This window comes from Hemitrygon akajei, chromosome 31, assembly GCF_048418815.1.
Source record: "Hemitrygon akajei chromosome 31, sHemAka1.3, whole genome shotgun sequence".
NCBI lineage: Eukaryota > Metazoa > Chordata > Chondrichthyes > Myliobatiformes > Dasyatidae > Hemitrygon > Hemitrygon akajei.
In genome coordinates, this window is record NC_133154.1 from 9,851,166 (window position 1) to 9,869,779 (window position 18,614).

The following is an 18,614-nucleotide window of genomic DNA, read 5'->3' on the forward strand; positions in this document are numbered from 1 at the left end:
ACTAGCCTTTGTAGTATCCAATACCACCTTCAGGAAGGCAGCATCCATCATGAACAGCCCCCACCACCCAGGGCCTGCCCTCTTCTTATTGTTACCATCAGGAAGGACATGCACAAGCCTGAAGACACACACTCAACGATTCAGGAATAGCTTCTTCCCCTCTGCCATCCGAATTCCAAACGGACATTGAACCCATGAACACTACCTCTCTACATTTTCTGTTTCAGTACTACTTGTTTTAACTTTAACTATTTAATTATTCATATATAAATGTACGGTAATTCAGTTTTTTTTCCTCTATTTACCATGTATTGCTGCTACAAATATAACAGAAGTCATGACATATGCTGGTGATATTAACCCTGATTTTGATGCGGGTGAGCACAAGAATGTAAAACATTTGAATTGGAATAGGCTACATTACCCTCAAAACTGTTTAGCCATCATGACCGATCTCACCTTTAGCCTTTTCTCTGCCCTTCTAACTCAATCTCTTGAGCATCCCTAATTTAAATTTATCTCGCACCATCAGATGCACAAAATCTGCATTGTGGAATTTTCCTTCTAAGCCTCTCCAATTTTTTTTTAAAAAAGAACTTCTTAGATTATGTGACCTCAGTTAAAGATTTTTACTTGTTTTAACGTCTCTGTGTGAGAATGCAGAGACAGGGAGGAGTTTGAAGCCTTAGAGAGAGCTGAAGACAAGATTGAGAATTTTAAAACTGGGGCAGAGCCAGACAGAGAGCAGAGATGTGGTGAATGAAATGAACCTGGTGCAAGTTTAGATGCAGGCAGCATAGAATTGGATGAGATCATGTATTTAGAAAGTGAACACTGATCTGACACGACAAAGACTATAGATCAAGTCGGTAATCAAAAGGGTACAAACAGAGTTTGGGAGCTGAGGCTGAAAATGTTGTACATACACAGTGTGTTTCTTCGTTAAGTTCCAAAGGTGACAAAAGCTGTTGAATAAGCCAAGGGAGGATATAAAATGTATTAATAATTAAGTCAAAGTCGAGTTTATTTTCATACACGCAAGTTCATGTGTGCACGGGTGCAATGAGAATCTTCACCTTGCAGTACAAGTGCTCACTCCTTGGAGTTCAATTCCTGCCACTGTTTGTAAGGAGTTTGTATGTTCTCCCTGTGACTGTGTGGGTTTCCTCTGGGTGCTCCGGTTTCCTCCCACAGTCCAAAGACGTATGGTCAGGGTCAGTGAGTTGCGGGTATGCTATGTTGGTGCCCACAGTGTGGCGACACATGCCCTCTCAGACGGTGTTGGCCATTGACGCAAAATGACGCATTTTATCATGCGTTTCGACGTTCCGGTGTATTGGTGACAAACAAAGCTAATCTCTCGATTGCGGCAACATTACAGGCACAGAGCATCAGATGCTCAATATTGACAAGAAAACATAAAATGTACATTATAAAAGAAAGCGCACAATTAGAATTAAAAGGAAAGAGTCCATTGTCGTGTAAGGTGGCCACAGTTTTGCTGAGGTGGTGATCGGGCTTGTGGGGTTGGTTCAGGAACCGAACGGTTGAAGGGAAGCCCCCGCTCTTGAAGCTGGTTGTGTTGAACTTCAGGCTTCCATGCCCCTGCCTGGGGTAGCTGCGAGATAAAGGTGTGGCCCAGGTGATGGTGGATGAACGGCCTCAGCGGTCAGTGCTGCGTTTGAAATTTTGTGTGTGTGTACACGCGCGTGCACTCCCCCGGTGTGGCCTCCTATAAATCGGTGAGTCCCGTCACAGATGGGGGCACTGTTTCGCCGAGCTGCTTCGCTCCACCCTCCACTCGGAGGCCACCCATTTCAATTCTGCCTCCCATTCCCATTCCAATGTACCAGTCCACGGCCTCCTCTACTGCCGTGATGGGGCCGCACTCGGGCTGAAGGAGCAACACCTTAAATCCACCTGGATAGCCTCCAAACTGATGGCATGAGCATCGATTTCCTCAAACTTCCAGTAATTGGCCCCCCGTCCCACCTCCTTCACCGTTCTCCATTCCTGTTTCCCTCTCTCACCTTTTCTCTTTACCTGCCATCACCTCCCCCTGATGCTCCTCCCCCTTGCCCTTTCTTCCACGGTCCTCTGTCCTCTCCTATCAGATTCCCCTTTCTCCAGCCCTTTATCTCTTTCACCAATCAACTTCCCTGCTCTTTACTTCACCCCTCCCTCTCTTCCAGTTCCACCTATCACCTACCACCTTGTACTTCTTTCTCTGCTTCCCCCCCACCTTCCTAGTCTGACCTCTCCTCTTCCCTTCCAGTCCTGATGAAGGGTCTCAGCCTGAAACGCCAACTGTTCACTCTTTTCCGTAGGTGCTGCCTGGCCTGCTGAGTTCCTCCGGCATTTTGTCTGTGTGTGTTGCTCACCGATTTGATATTTGCCGTGTGATTTAATGGCCACTGTGATGGAATTAAGGGGAGTGAGCTAATTTCTGCAGTTAAACACTGGATTTTAATTTTGTGCAAGCTCTCTTTTGTTTCAGGCACTAATATGCTTTGCGTTAGGATAACTAGAACACAACATAATTTATAAACAAATATAATATTCACTTGGGCTGTTTTATCCGGAGCGCCAGAGGCTGAGGGGAGATCTGATAGAGGTTTATATGATTATGAGAGGCATGGATAGAGTAGACAGGGAGTATCTGTTTCCCAGGGTTGAAAAGTCTAATACCAGAGGGCAGGCATTGAAGATGAGAGGGGGTAGGTTCAAAGGGGATTTGAAGGGTAAGTTTTTTACGCAGGGAGTGGTGGATCCTCGGAATGCGCTGCTGGTATGGTGGTAGAGGCAAATGTATCAGAGGCTTTCATGAGATGTTTAGATAGGCATGTGGATGTAAGGAAGATGGAGGGATATGGACATTGTGTAGATAGGTGGGCCTGTTCCTGTGCTGTACCATTCAATAGGATTCAGAGTACTTCAGTTAGCTGTTGCAAGCTGCATTTTGGCTTTACTGCAAGACCAGTTTACGTCACCAACATCTCAGGCCATCTATCCTGGGACCAACATTTCAACGCAGTCATGGAGATCATAAGACCATAAGATATAGGAGCAGAATTAGGCCATTTGGCCCATTGAGTCTGTTCTGTCATTTTATCATGGCTGATCCAATTTTCCTCTTAGCCCCAGTCTCCTGCCTTTCCCCATATTCCTTCATGCCCACACCGATCAAGAATCTATCAACCTCTGCCTTAAATATACAGAAAGTCTTATCCTCCACAGCTGCCTGTGACAAAGAATTCTACAGATCCACCACCCTCTGGCTGAAGAAATTCCTCCTCATCTCCGTTTTAAGAGGAAACCCCTCTATTCTGAGACTGTGTCCTTCAGACCTAGACTCTCCCACCATAAGAAACATCCTCTCCACATCCACTGTATCAAGGTTTTTACCATTCAATAGGTTTTAATGAGGTCACTCCTCATTCTTCTGAATTCTAGTGAATACAGGCCCAGAGCCATCAAATGCTCTTCAATCCTGGAATCATTTCTGTGAACCCTCTCCAGTTTCATCACATCCTTTCTAAGATAAGGGGCCCAAACCTGCTCATAAATACTCCAAGTGAGGCCTCACCAGTGCTTTACAAAGTTTCAACATTACATCCTTGCTTTTATATTCTAGTCCTCTTGAAATGAATGCTAATATTGCATTTGCCTTCCTCACCACCGACTCAACCTGCACATTAACCTTCAGGGAATCCTGCACAAGGGCTCCCAAGTCCCTTTGCCTCTCAGCTTTTCATATTTTCTCTCCACTTTGAAAATAGTCAACCCTTTCGTTTCTTCTACAAAAGTGCATGTCCACACACTTCCTGACACTGTATTCCATCTGCCATTTCTTTACCCATTTTCCAAATCTGTGTAATTCCTACTTTAGCCTTTCTACTTCCTCAAGACTATCCGCCCCTGCACCTATCTTCATATCATCTGAAAACTTTACAACAAAGCCATCATTTCCATCATCCAACTCATTGACATATGATGTAAAAATAATCAGTCCCAAAGCAGACTCCTGTGGAACACCACTAGTCACCGGCAGCCAGTCAGCAGAGGCTCCCTTCATTCCCATTCAATGCCTCCTGCCAATCAGCCACTTTTTTAGCCATGCTAAAACCTTTCCTGTAATGCCATGGGCTTGTAGGCACACACCCAATGCTTTAGGAACAGCTCCTTCTTCTCCGTCATCAGATTTCTGAACGGTCCACGAACCCATGAACACCTCCTCACTTCTTGCACTATTTTAAAGAGTTTTTAAAGTGGACAAGCCGTTGCACTGGGGCAATTCCTCACTCTCGACCTAGGAAGTCCGGTACCAGTGGTATGAGTAGTTGTCACAACTCGGACTTTCCCCGGTTACAGTGGAGGACCACGACTTCTTCTGTGTCTACAAATCCTTCCTGGCCGTTAGATCTCGCTGTTGGTCTCACCTGCCCAGTCTGCCTGAGCTATCTTCGTATGCTAGGACAGGCATGTCCCTATCTCACTGGGGTATGAGGCCCCCTGGATACCCTCACCTGGTTTAGCCCACCTGCACTGGGGTGTGGCCACAGTCACATGCATCCATCATCAGAGATCCCCACCATCCTCTTCTCGCTGTTGCCGTCAGGTAGAAGGCACAAGAGCCTCAGGACTTACACCACCAGGTTCAAGAACATTTACTACCCCTCAACCATCAGGCTCTTGAACAAAAAGAGATAATTACACTCTTTTGCCCATCATTGAAATGTTCCCACAATCAATGGTCTCATTTTAAGGACTCTTAACTCATTATTTCATGTTATTTTTATTTATTGCTATTTATTTATATTTGCATTTGCACAGTTTGTTGTCTCCCGCATGCTGGTTGATCTTTCACTGATCCCGTTATCTTTACAATTTTATCGATTTGCTGAGTATGTCCACAGGAAAATGAATCTCAAGGTTGTAAATGTACTTGGATAATAAAATTTACTTTGAACTTGGGGTCACAGGTGAGAGCTGAGTGTCAGGTGTGGACCAAAGGTGATTAAGCTACCTAGAATGGACACGACAAGCCCCTTCACCAGAGTTGCTGCCCCTCCCCAGACACCCCATACACCCCATTGCACTGTTACGGCAGCTGCAGACCAACAGATTTCATGACGTAGGCCAGCGATAATAGACCTGAGCCTGAGTCTGATTCTGAAAGAAGGCCCAATTTGTTTCCTCTGTGTTGACAGGAAGGACGAGTATTTGGGTTTTGAGTTTACACTAAAGACTGGTTTATGGGTTGCTGGTAGAGCTGTAATTTCACAGTAAAGGATTCCTTACGGTCAATGTAATGACACTTCCATCCTTGCCAAGACTGTGAGTCATTACAACACTATTGCTACCCTATTCTTATTTCCATATTTTAAAACATATTTCAGTTTCCAAGTATAGTGCAGGGGACATGGTGTAGAACAAATTTGTAGTCCGACTGGTTTAATATTCAATATATGAATGAATCCCATTGGTAACCGGCCTATCTTTTAAGTACACCTTCTATTTTTCACATCTGAATTTAAATAATTTGAGTGTTTACCTATGGTGACATTCCTCAATGTTTAAATGTCATATCAAAATATTCTGCTTATTACGCCACTGGCGTTCACAAGAGTGACAAAGGTCCTCCATCTCTGGCGGTGTTCAGGGCTTCCTTCATCGTGTCAGTAGCTTTCTCGCGGTTTTCGCTACTGTCAGCCATGCAAGTCCCGGGTGGAGACTTAGGAATACCGTCGCACTCCGATGTAGAAGGGTTCTTTACTGCTCTTTCTGTGACAATTTTGTTTGACCGGTCAGGGTTGTTAGCCCTGAGCTGAACCCCTGAACCTGGCGGACCAGTGGACCAATCTTATTCTGACCTCTACCCTTTGACCCATTTGTCATGGGTGACCCTACCAAGAGCCGAAGCATAAAGTCTGTCTCCAACCAGCACAGCTCTCTGTGTCATTGAGGCACACAAGCCTCCAAACCCTATGACAAGATTGTGGTCCTCTTGGTGAAGACAAAATACTCTGAACCAGCAATATTTTATGATTCAATGCTTTGCCCTGAATATCAATAAACTGTACAGTTAGCGGTACCTGACTTAACTGGAAAAACCTCAATGCACACCAGGCTGTTACATCTAGATTGTAATACATGAGATACTTCACTAATGCACCCAGCATTCGACATTTCTTTTAGGGTAATATTATCTTCAGGAGATTATACTTTGTAAGTAGAAGAATCAGATTTAATATCACCAGCATATGTCATGAAATTTATTAACTTTGCAGCAGCAGTACAATGCAATACATGACAGTATAATACATAAAATAACTGTATATTACTGTAAGTGTATATATAAAATAGTTAAATTAAATAAGTAGTGCAAAGGCAGAAATAAAAAGTAGTGAGGTAGTGTTCATTAGTTCAATGTCCATTCAGAAATCGGATAGCAAAGGGGAAGAAGTTGTTCCTGAATCGCAGAGTGTGTGTCTTCAGGCTTCTGTACCTCCTCCCTGATGGTAACAGTGAGAAGAGAGCCTGTTCTGGGTGGTGGGGGGTGGGGGGTCAAAGTATGTATACAGTATACAACCTTGAGATTCATCTTCTGACAGAAACAAAGAAACCCAAAGGATCTCATTTAAAAAAAAATGAAGATTGTCAAATACCCAATGTGCAGAGAGAAAGTGAATCATGCAAACAATAAACATGAGCAAACTTTCTGAGCTGAAGTCCATAAAGAGAGTCTGTACCAGCTTATGTATCGGCATAGTGGTGCGTAGAGAAATTGCAAAATAAATGACAGAAGTCATTGATGTGTTCAATCACTCTGTTAAATGGGAGTGATTGAAAACAGTTTGATAAGGTTGGAGAGAGAATTTAGATTCCTGAGAAGGTACAAGGAGTGTGTGCAATCAATGCTGGCTCTTGCATTCAACTCATTTGAGATGATGGATGCTGACCGACTGATAAATATTCTAAATTATACTCTCCTAGAAAATAAACCCTGAACTGGGAGCTGCTTGGAAACCAGTAAAGCCTCAGTTACTCCCTTCTTGGGCTCTGTAGACAACACAGGGACAGAAAATGCAAGGAATATTCACAAGTAGAGCCCTGTTGAGAATGTTAACTCTGCTTCTCTCTCCCCAGCCGCTGCCTGACCTGCAGAGTGTTTCTGCCATTTTCTGATCCATTTTAGATTTCCAGCGACTTCATTTTTTGCTTCAGGTATGGGAGTGCAGGGTCTGTGTACTAGGGTAGTAATCCAGAGCACTTGACTAATAGAGACACAAGTTCAAATCCCACCTGGGGGAGTTTAAATTTGAGTTAATTAATTAATGTAGTCTGAAATTATATAGCTATTATGAAACTATTGGATAGTCATAAAAACTCAGCTGGTTTGTTAATCCCTCTGGGGGAAGGAAATATGTTCTTAATTGATTTGAACTATATGCTCAGTGGCCACTTTATTAGGTACCCCCTGAACATACACTGAGTGTATGTTCATGGTTCTCTGTTGTTGTAGCCTATCAATTCAAGGTTCAACATATTATGTGTTCAGAGACGCTCTTCTGCACACTATTGTTAGCATGACATCTAAAACTTTGACAAACTTCTATAGTCGTGTGGTGGAGAGCATATTGACTGGTTGCATCAATGCCTGGAATGGAAACACCAATGTCCTTGAGTAGAAAATCCTGCAAAAGGAGGTGGATATGACCCAGTCCATCACGGGTAAAGCCGTCCCGACCATTGAGAACATCTGCAAAGGAGCATTGTCACAGGAACGCAGCATCCATCATCAGGGACACCAACCACCCAGGTCATGCTTCCTCCTCACAGCTTCCATCAGGAAGAAGGTACAGGAGCCTCAGAACTCACACCGCTGGGTTCAGGAACCGTTACAGTCCTCAACTATCAGGCTGTTGAACCAAAGGAGATAAGTTTACGCAACCTCACTTGCCCCATCATTGAAACATTCCCACAATCAATGGCCTCACTTTCAAGGACTCTACATCTCGTTCTCGATATTTATTTATTACTATTATTTCTTCTTTTTGTATTTGTACAGTTCATTGTCTTCTGCACTCTGGTTGAACTCCCTAGTTTAGTGGTCTTTCATTGATTCTATTATGATTATTATTCTATAGATTTATTCTCAGAAAGGCAGCGTCCATTATTAAGGACCTCCAGCACCCAGGGCATGCCCTTTCCTCACTGTTACCATCAGGGAGGGAGGTACAGAAGCCTGAAGGCACACACTCAGCGATTCAGGAACAGCTTCTCCCCCTCTGCCATCTGATTCCTAAATGGACATTGAAGCTTTGGACACTACCTCACCTTTTTTTAATATACAGTATTTCTGTTTTTGCACTTTAAAAAAATCTATTCAATATACATAATTGATTTACTTGTTTATTTATTATTATTATTATTGTTCTCTTTGCTAGATTATGTGTTGCATTGAACTGCTGCTGCTAAGTTAACAAATTTCATGTCACATGATAATAAACCTGATTCTGATTCTGAGTGTTCCCACAAGAAAATGAGTCTCAGGGCTGCGTATAACTTTGATAATAAACTTACTTTGAACTTTGAATATTGTCCCAGTACTAATATCTACAACTGGTATCATCTCAAAGTCATTACACAATACCATTAGACAATTAGGCCTACACTGCAATATTTATGTAAATCTTCAGAAAGCCACAATACTAAACACCACTAGAATAGTCCGAAAGTTCCTGAGCAATTGAGAAATTAATGTGCTTGGCTATGTCCATACCTTAGTTGTTAATGGCTTGAGCTGAGCATAATTTTAAAATAAATAAATAAATAAATAATAAATATCAAGAACATGAGACGAAGAGTCCTTGAAAGTAAGTCCATAGGATGTGGGAACATTTCAGTGATGGGTTGAGTGAAGCTATCCTCTTTGGTTCAAGAGCCTGATGGATGAGGGGTAACACTCCCACCCCAACCGCCCCCCCCAGATTCTACCATTCACCCACACATGAAGGGCATTTCTATTGTAGCATCAAATTACCAACCCACATGTCTTTGGAATGTGGGAGGGAAATGGAGTTGTTGGGGAAGCCCACCCAGTCACAGGGAGAACCTGCAAACTCCACACAGACAGCACCAGAGGTTAGGATTGAACCTGGCTGTTGAAGGTACGAGGCAGCACCCTGATGTTTGTACCCTTGTATTTAAAGTTTTTATTTCTTTCAATCAAATCTACGCATGGTTCCCTTACCTGATGAAGTCCGCCCTTTTCCAAGTCTGGTCTCTCTTGTATTCCTCTTTGTTCCTTAATCTATTCTTGGTGGATATGTCTTCAGCTGCCTCCAGGTGCCACGGTAGTGTAGTAGTTAATGTGACACTATTATAGCTTGGGGTGTCAGAGTTCAATTCCGATATCCTCTGTAAGTAAGTTTGTAAGTTTCTTCCCGTGTGCGTACGTGGGTTTTCTCTGGGCGCCTTGGTTTCCTTCCCACAGTCCAAAAATGTACCAGTTAGTCAGTGAATTTGCACTGTAAATTGTCCTGTGGTTAGGCTAGGGTTAAAGTCGATGAGTCGTAGGGCGATGCGGCTCATCGGGCCGGAAGGGTCTGTTCCGCTCTGAATGTCTACATAAATTAAAGAAAATAAATCCCAAGTTCCGGGATTCACTTTAGGTCTAAGAGGCTCCTGAGGAACAGGCTCATTCTGAGATATTTTAGCTGGAGTTCGTCAAATGACAGCCTTGCTTTTTCCACGTACAGCTGAAATGATAGATAAGGGTTTGGTTTACATCATCTGAAAGAGCTGCCTCAGCATTCTATTTCCTAATTTATTCATTGGATGTGGTTATCATAGAGTTATGCATTCATACAACGCAGAACCAAGTGTATACCAATTGTATACCAAGTGTACCCATCTATACCAATTCCATTTAGAAGAATACGGTCCATAGCAAGACACTATTTGTGAGAACACCCACCTCCACCATTCCCTCAAGCAGTGTGTTCTGGGTTGCAAAAGCCCTTTGGGTGGGAAAAAAGTAACCTTATTTTTCAGTCCTCGCCTTAATTTTATATGTATCCATGATGGGGTATGGATCTCCTAATTTTGTATTCTTCCATCAAGAAAACCCCCCCCCCCCCCCCCACCCACTCCAAAGAAAGTCAGCCTGGCCAATAGATTTGCTCCTCAGAAGTTAAAAGTTAAACATCCTATGCCAGAAAATATCCTGGTATATTTTCGTTGCACTGTGACCTCCATTCATTTGGATTTCTGGGAATGAGAGCACAGGAACACAATACGCAAGAAATATTCACCAGTGAATTTCACTGGCTCTGTTAAGATGACGCTGTTTCTCTCTCTCTGCAGTTGCTGTCTGACCTGCTGAGTCTATATCAAGTCAAGTCAAATTTATTGTCATTTAACTATATACATGTATACCATCAAAGGAGACAGTGTTTCTCCAGACCAGGGTGTAAAACACAGCAGTACACATAATACACAATAACTTGGAAAATTAAGAATTAAATCTACAAAGGAATTATGCATAGAAAGACAAACTAAAGTGCAAAAATTAAATATTGTAAAGTACAGAACAGATTGTCTGGTGACACTTTGAATGCGATACTGCTGGGAGTTCAGAAGCCTGATGGCCTGAGGGAATAAACTGTTTCCCATCCTGACCATTCTTGTTTTTATGCCTCGGTGCCTTCTGCCTGATGGTAGAAAGTCAGAGGGTGCTGGATGGATGGGTGGGATCTTTGATAATACTAAGGGCCCTTCATACTGACAGTGGCTGATGGGTCTGTATTGACTGGAATTGAGAAGAATGAGGAGTAACTTCATTGAAACCTACCGAATGGTGAAAGGCCTTGATAGTGTGGATGTGGATCAGATGTTGCCTGTGTTGGGAGAGTCTAAGACCAGAGGACACAGCCTCAGAATAGAGAGGCGTCCTTTTAGAATGGAGATGAAGTGGTATTTCTTTAGTAATGAATCTGTGGAATTTGTTGCGGCAGGCAGCTGCGGAGGCTAAATCTTTATGTATGTTTAAGGCAGAGCTTGATAGATTCTTGATTGGTCAAAGCATGGTTTTATGATCCTCTCAGCCGCTCTCACAGTCCTTTGTAGGGACTTTTGGTCTGATGCTCGGCTGCTCCCCTACCAGATGGAGATGCATCTTCTCAGGTTGCTCTCAACGGTGCTCCTGTAAAACACAGTTAAAATAAGGATTCTATACCTGTATTGTGTGCCCTGGTAAATGAACCCAGCATCCTGCATGCCTTCCTCACCACGCCATCGATCTGTACAGACGTGTACACCAATGTCCCTCTTTTCCTCAACATTGTCCAGGGTCCCACCTTTCACCATGACTGTCCTGCCCTTAAAAACACACCCCAAAAATGCATCACCTCGTACTTATTGGGATTAAATTCCATCTGCCGATTTCCCAACTAATTTACCAACTGATCAGTATTGTTCTGTAACCAAAGACAATCCTCCTCACTGTCAACACCACCACAAATTTGTACTGACGAGGCCAGCATTTCTTTCCCATCCTTTTCATTCCCTACGTAGTCTGCAAGCTGGGTTAGTTCTGAAGGCAGTTCACAGCTCATGCACGTTGTCTTAAGACCATAAGACCATAAAATATAGGAGCAGATTTAGGCCATTTGGCCCATTGAGTCTGCTCTGCCATCTCATCATGGCTGATCCATTCTCCCTCTCAGCCTCAATCTCCTGCCTTCTCCCCATATCCCTTCATTCTCTGATAATCAAGAATCCATCAACCTCTGCCTGAAATATAATTAAAGACTTGGCTTCCACAGCTATCTGTGGCAATGGATTCCACAGGTTCACCACTCCCTGGCTGAAGAAATTCTCCTCATCTCTGTTCTAAAAGGATGTCCCTTTATTCTGAGGCTGTGCCCCTCGTCTGAGAATCCCCCACCATAGGAAACCTCTCCACCTCCACTCTAATGGGGGCCTTTTGACATTTGTTAGGTTTCAATGAGGTCACCCCTCATTCTTCTGAATTCCAGCGAGTACAGGCCCAGAGCCATCAAAACCTTTTCATATGACAAGCCTTTCAATCCCGGAATCATTTTCGGGAACCACCTTTGAGCTAGTCTAGATTCGCAAGGTAGCAGAGGCAGGAAATGGGTTTTGCTGTAAGAAGAAAGCAAAAATGCTCACCAAGTCAGGCAGCATTTGTGGAAAGAGAAACAGAGTTAATGTTTTAGGTACAAAACTGCTCCGCATCCCAGATTTCACAATTGTCATTATTAACGCTAGATTTTTGCTCCAGTTCCATTTGATTGCTTTAATTTAAATAACTCTTGTACTACGGTGGAACTTGAACACATCCCTGGATCAATAGACCCACATCTCTAATCCAGCCCAGTAACCTAACCACTAGACCACTGGGAGTAATGGATTTTTTTTCTCTCTCTGAACTCGTCTGACAGACAGGATTGGAATTAAACTCCCAGGTGATCTGCCTCCCGAGGAAAATGGCAAACACCTACCTGCCTTACAATCGACTAGCCAGTCTGAGCCCCTGGAAAGCTCTGCGTTTTTCTAAATCCCCTTTTCAGGGATGCTGTTCTGGTAAATGGAAGCACGTTAGGAAATAAAGGGAGATTATAGGCACTTTCACAGCGAGGGTTGCATTGAAAACTGCACTAAACCATACTGCAGACAGTAACACAGTGCGACACTCGGAGCTATGTCGGAAGCACCATTTAGTCTACGTTTACATCGCATGCATGTTCCCACAGTTCAGTGCTAAAAATAATATGGTTGGACAGTACAGGGTATAACTCTAGCCACTATCCCCTCTCCCAACAATCGTTAAACACCTTAAGGATCAACACTTCTAGCAGTGTAATAGATGTGCATTTAACAGTGTATCTTCACCTTGTCTGGCTGGTCTACGGCTCCAATCTCACTCCAGTGCTTAGTGACACAATTGGCTCTTCCGAGGTGGTTGCCATGGCATCACACAGCGCAGTCCCTTTGGCCCATCTCCATACTGACAATCCACTCTAATCCCATTTACCAACACTTGGCCAATAGCCTTTTCTACACTTACAATCCAACAACTTGTCTAAACACTGCCTAAATGTTGTGTCTCTGTCTCCAACTCCACTGTACTTTTGATTCAGATACCCTCTGCTTGAAAAGGTTCTTCTCTTCTTTAGGGGGAACAGATTCCCTCTAAACCTGCTACCCTTTATATTTTTTTCCACCGGAGAAAGGGAAAGGGAACCAAAAACTAGAGGTCATAGGTTTCAGGCAAGAGGGGAAAGATTTAAAAGAGACCCCAGGGGCCATTTCTTCAAAAAGAGACACGGTGTAAATGGACCAGGAATTGGCTGAAGCAAGTACAATTACAACATTTAAAAGACACGGAGCAGTTAGCACAATGCTTTACACTGCCGGTGATCAAAGATCAGGCTTCGGTTCCCACTGCTGTCTACAAGGGGTTTGTAAGTTCTCTCCGTGACTGCGTGGGTTTCCTCCAGGTGCTCCAGTTGCCTCCCACATTCCAAAGACATACTGATTAGGGGTAGTAAATTGTGGGCGCGCTGTGTTGGCGCCAGAAGAATGGCAACTCTTGCCGGCCGCTGCAAGCATATCTTCCGACTGTGTTGGTCGTTGATGCAAAAAAGCACATTTTACTGTACAACGTACATGTGACAAATAAAGCTAATCTTATCTTAAGAACAAAAGAAATAGGAGCAGAAGTGGGTAACCTGGCCATTGGGCCTGCTCTACCATCCAATAAGATCATGGCTGATCTGGCCATAGACTTAACTCCCCCTACCTGCCTTTCCCCCATAATCCTTAATTCCCCTGCTATGCAAAAGTCTAACTGTGTCTTAAATATATTTAATAAAGTAAACTCTACTGCTTCCCTGGGCAGAGAACTCCACAGATTCACTGCTCTCTGAGAAAAGCATTTTCTCCTCATCCCCATCCCAGATCTACTGTCTAGAATCTTGAGGCTACATCCTCTAGTTCTAGTTTCACTTACCAGAGAAAATGGCTTTCATGTCTCTATCTTATTTATCCCCTTCATAATTTGACGTTTTATGAGATTCCCCTCTCATTCTCCTGAACCTTGAGGCTATGTCCCTTATTTCTAGTCTCACTTACTAGTGGAAGCAACTTTCCTGTTTCTATCTTATCTGTCCCTTTTATAATTCAATATGTTTTTACAAGATCTCCTCTCGTTCTTCTGAACCAGAATTTGAAGAACCCAAAGTTCAAGGTCTTCAGCTATTTACTACTTCCCCAGCCTTGTACCCTTCTCAACATACCTTCACTTCCACTGCTCCCTTCTCTTCAACCTCCCCTCTACTCTCCCTATCCTCTCTACTACCAAAACCATGAAATAATCCTAATATTGCTGGGTACTTTCATCATAAACCACTCCTCGTTCAGCCAGTTTATCCCTTTTCTCTCCATTATGCACCACGAGAACAAACCCAGCAGACGACAGACTGGGAGCCTTGCTGAGGACTCTAATCCTTCTCTTCTATGTGCCTCAGTCCTTCTATTGCCATCTCCGCTCCCACACCTTTTTTATTCCTTTGTCACCTTCAGGGTCAACAGAATCAGCTTTCCACTATAGCCCTCCAAATCGCCCCATTCCCTGACGATTACCACCCCAACACTCTTTTGTAAGAGTCCAGGCTGACTCTTACAAAATAGAAAACTGGGCAACCAGTTCACAGACAGAGACTCTTCACTGGTAGAATTTTGTCAATGATCCAGTTGGCCGAGCGATAACTATTGAGGCCAGAACAACGCAAAGATGTGAAACAAACTCAGTGCTATAGTTCTCTGAGGCCACTGTCCCTGGTGTGGACTGGATTAGGGGGTCCCAATCCCCAGGAGTAACCCTGGCATCTGCAGGTATGAATCGGTAATAATGGCAGTGGAGACGTAAAGGTTTGTTCGTGAATAGTCTCAGAGGTGGACGAGGAACAGCAAAGCAAAGGAACGCCATAGAAATGGAATCGAGATGTTTCCATTTGCGAGAAAGTCATGAACAAAAGAGAGTTAATAGATGAAAGGTGTCCATTTACAACTGAAGTGTGTTGGAATTTTTCACTGCAGAGCGTGTGAATCTCAGGAGACTTACGGAGGTTGGATCACTGGGTAGATAGAGTTTTGAAAGATTGTGGAGTTGAGGATGAGGGGAATTGACACAGAAAAGGAGCTGAGGGCTGGGGTAGGTTAGCTGTGATCAAGAGGCCTACTCCTGCTCCTATGTTCTTGTGTTTCAGTCAGGATGGTCATTTAATATCTCATCCATCAGTGACTATCAACAAATTTGTCAGCCTTGGCTTTCAAAATAGTCTCCCAAGCAGAGCTTAAACCAGCTTCCGAGGGAAGAGTGCTACCCTCAGCCCGTTGGGACTTCAACTGGATATCAGGGAGAGTAATGATATGATCCTTTTGAAAATGGCTAACGGAACATGAAGGACAAAGAAGCAGGCAGAGAGGAGCCACACCGGATCTGGTAACACCACAATCCATAATCTCACAAGGGAAACAAAGAATCTCTGTCTCACTCGCTCGCTCTCTCTCTCTCTTTCTCCCTTTCTCTCTGACTCTCTCTCTCTCTCTGTCTGTCTCTCTTTCCTTGTCTCTCTCTCTCTGTCTCTCTCTTTCTCTCTGTCTCTCTCTCTGTCCCTTTCTCTGTCTCTGTCTCTCTCTCCTCTCTCTCTCTTTGCCTCACTGTCTCTCTCTCTCTTTCTCTCTCTCTCTCTCCTACCGTCTCTTGCTCACTTTCATTCTCTTCTGCCTCTGTCCATCTCTTCCTCTTTCTCTTTTCCCTCCATCTGTTGTTACCATCTCCCATGCTCTCTTCCTCTCTTCCCCCATTTTTTCACACCAGCTCTCTGCCTCTGTCTCCGTCTTTCTCTCTCTCTTTCTCAGTTTCATTCTCTCACTCTCTCTTCTCTCTTTTCACTCACTGACCTGCTCTATCTGTCCATCTCTTGCTGTCTCCACCTTTCTCTGTTTTACTCTCTCCAATCACAGTCCTCTCTTTGCTTCTCTCTCTTCTCAGCCCTCTCTCTTACTCTTGTTCGTGGCCATCAGGCAGGGTCCTGCCTCTGGGTTTCCACCTGCCTGACAAAGTGCAGAGAGATTAAACTGTCAGATTGGATTCTTCACCCAGTTCAGCTCCACTACTTCCACCTCCTCCTCCTCCTCCTCCTCCACTACCACCACCTCCACCTCAACCTCCAATGTCTCCATTACCTTTACCTCCTCCTCCACTATCACCACTCCTCCACATTCACTACCTCCACCTCATCCACCAACTTCACCTCAACCTTCTCCACTACCACCACCTCCACTTCATCCACTAACTCCACCTCAACCTCTAATGTCTCCACTACCTTCACCACTTCCTCCTCCATTACCTCCACCTCATCCACTAACTCCACCTCAACCTCCAATGTCTCCACTACCTGCACCACTTCCTCCTCCACTACCTCCACCTCCACCTCATCCACTAACTCCACCTCAACCTCTAATGTCTCCACTACCTTCACCACCTCCTCCTCCACTACCTCCACTAACTACACCTCAAATTCCAATGTCTCCACTGCCTTCACCTCCTTCTCCTCCATTACCTCCACCACCACCTCATTCACTAACTACACCTCAACCTCCAATGTCTCCACTGCCTTCACCACCTCCTCCTCCACTACCTCCACCACCACCTCATTCACTAACTACACCTCAAACTCCAATGTCTCCACTACCTTCACCACCTCCTCCTCCACTACCTCCACCTCATCCACTAACTACACCTCAAACTCCAATGTCTCCACTACCTTCACCTACTCCTCTTCCGCTATCACAACATCCACCTCCTCCTCATCCACTAACTCCACATCCACCTCCTCCTCCCCTACTATGTCCACCTCCACTTCAAACACTAACTCCACTGCAACCTCCAATGTCTCCATTACCTTTACCTCCTCCTCCACTATCACCACTCCTCCACATTCACTACCTCCACCTCATCCACTAACTCCACCTCAACCTCTAATGTCTCCACTACCTTCACCACTTCCTCCTCCATTACCTCCACCTCATCCACTAACTCCACCTCAACCTCCAATGTCTCCACTGCCTTCACCTCCTTCTCCTCCACTACCTCCACCTCCACCTCATCCACTAACTCCACCTCAACCTCTAATATCTCCACTGCCTTCACCACCTCCTCCTCCACTACCTCCACCTCATCCACTAACTCCACCTCAACCTCCAATGTCTCCACTACCTCCACCTCATCCACTAACTCCACTGCAACCTCCAATGTCTCCACTGCCTTCACCTCCTTCTCCTCCATTACCTCCACCTCATCCACTAACTCCACCTCAACCTCTAATATCTCCACTGCCTTCACCACCTCCTCCACCACCACCTCCACCTCATCCACTAACTCCACTGCAACCTCCAATGTCTCCACTGCCTTCACCTCCTTCTCCTCCACTACCTCCACCTCCACCTCATCCACTAACTCCACCTCAACCTCCAATGTCTCCACTGCCTTCACCACTTCCTCCTCCACTACCACCACCACCACCTCCACCTCATCCACTAACTCCACCTCAACCTCCAATGTCTCCACTGCCTTCACCACCTCCTCCTCCACTACCTCCACCTCCACCTCATCCACTAACTCCACCTCAACCTCCAATGTCTCCACTGCCTTCACCACCTCCTCCTCCATTACCTCCACCTCCACCTCATCCACTAACTCCACCTCAACCTCCAATGTCTCCACTGCCTTCACCACCTCCTCCTCCACTACCTCCACCACCACCTCCACCTCATCCACTAACTCCACCTCAACCTCTAATGTCTCCACTGCCTTCACCTCCTTCTCCTCCATTACCTCCACCTCCACCTCATCCACTAACTACACATCAACCTCCAATGTCTCCACTACCTTCACCTCCTTCTCCTCCATTACCTCCACCTCATCCACTAACTACACCTCAACCTCCAATGTCTCCACTGCCTTCACCTCCTTCTCCTCCATTACCTCCACCTCATCCACTAACTACACCTCAACCTCCAATGTCTGCACTACCTTCACCACCTCCTCTTTCACTACCTCCACCTCCACCTCATTCATTAACTCCACTGCAGCCTCCAATGTCTCCACTGCCTTCACCTCCTTCTCCTCCATTACCTCCACCTCACCCACTAACTCCACCTCAACCTCCATCTCCTGCACTACTTTCACCTCCACCTCAACCTCTACCTTTCTGTATCATCCCTGCACTTTTCAAGGTCACTTTATGTCACAAACAAAAACTCTTCCCACTGCCTACACACTCCAGTTCAGAAAGCCCCCAGTGTATCACGACGACCCTGTGCTCCCTCTCCAAGAACTCATGGGTAAAATTCCCATCTGGAAGTGGGGCAGGAAGCCAGTATGTGGCCGGATGTGAAAGCCAGCTGCCGAATCAATCTGGTCAAATGGTTCCTCCAGCTGGCCCTCCAACGTCCCATCCACTCCGAGCAGAGAACCAGGGCTAAAGTAATACCAGACCCTGAGGAGCAGCCCTTCA

At 44.9% G+C, this 18,614-nt stretch overlaps 2 protein-coding genes across 2 annotated transcripts in view; both read left to right on the forward strand.

Moving 5' to 3' along the window:
* Positions 1 to 18,614, forward strand: part of cacng2a (calcium channel, voltage-dependent, gamma subunit 2a) — a 359,183-nt gene that overhangs the window by 13,868 nt on the left and 326,701 nt on the right. The gene's annotated exons all lie outside the window — the stretch shown is intronic.
* On the forward strand, positions 338 to 18,494 carry LOC140718967 (uncharacterized). The gene is made up of 3 exons (XM_073033262.1): positions 338 to 377; positions 16,199 to 16,994; positions 17,114 to 18,494. Exons 1-3 carry the CDS (start codon positions 338 to 340, stop codon positions 18,492 to 18,494), a joined length of 2,217 nt encoding a protein of 738 aa, XP_072889363.1.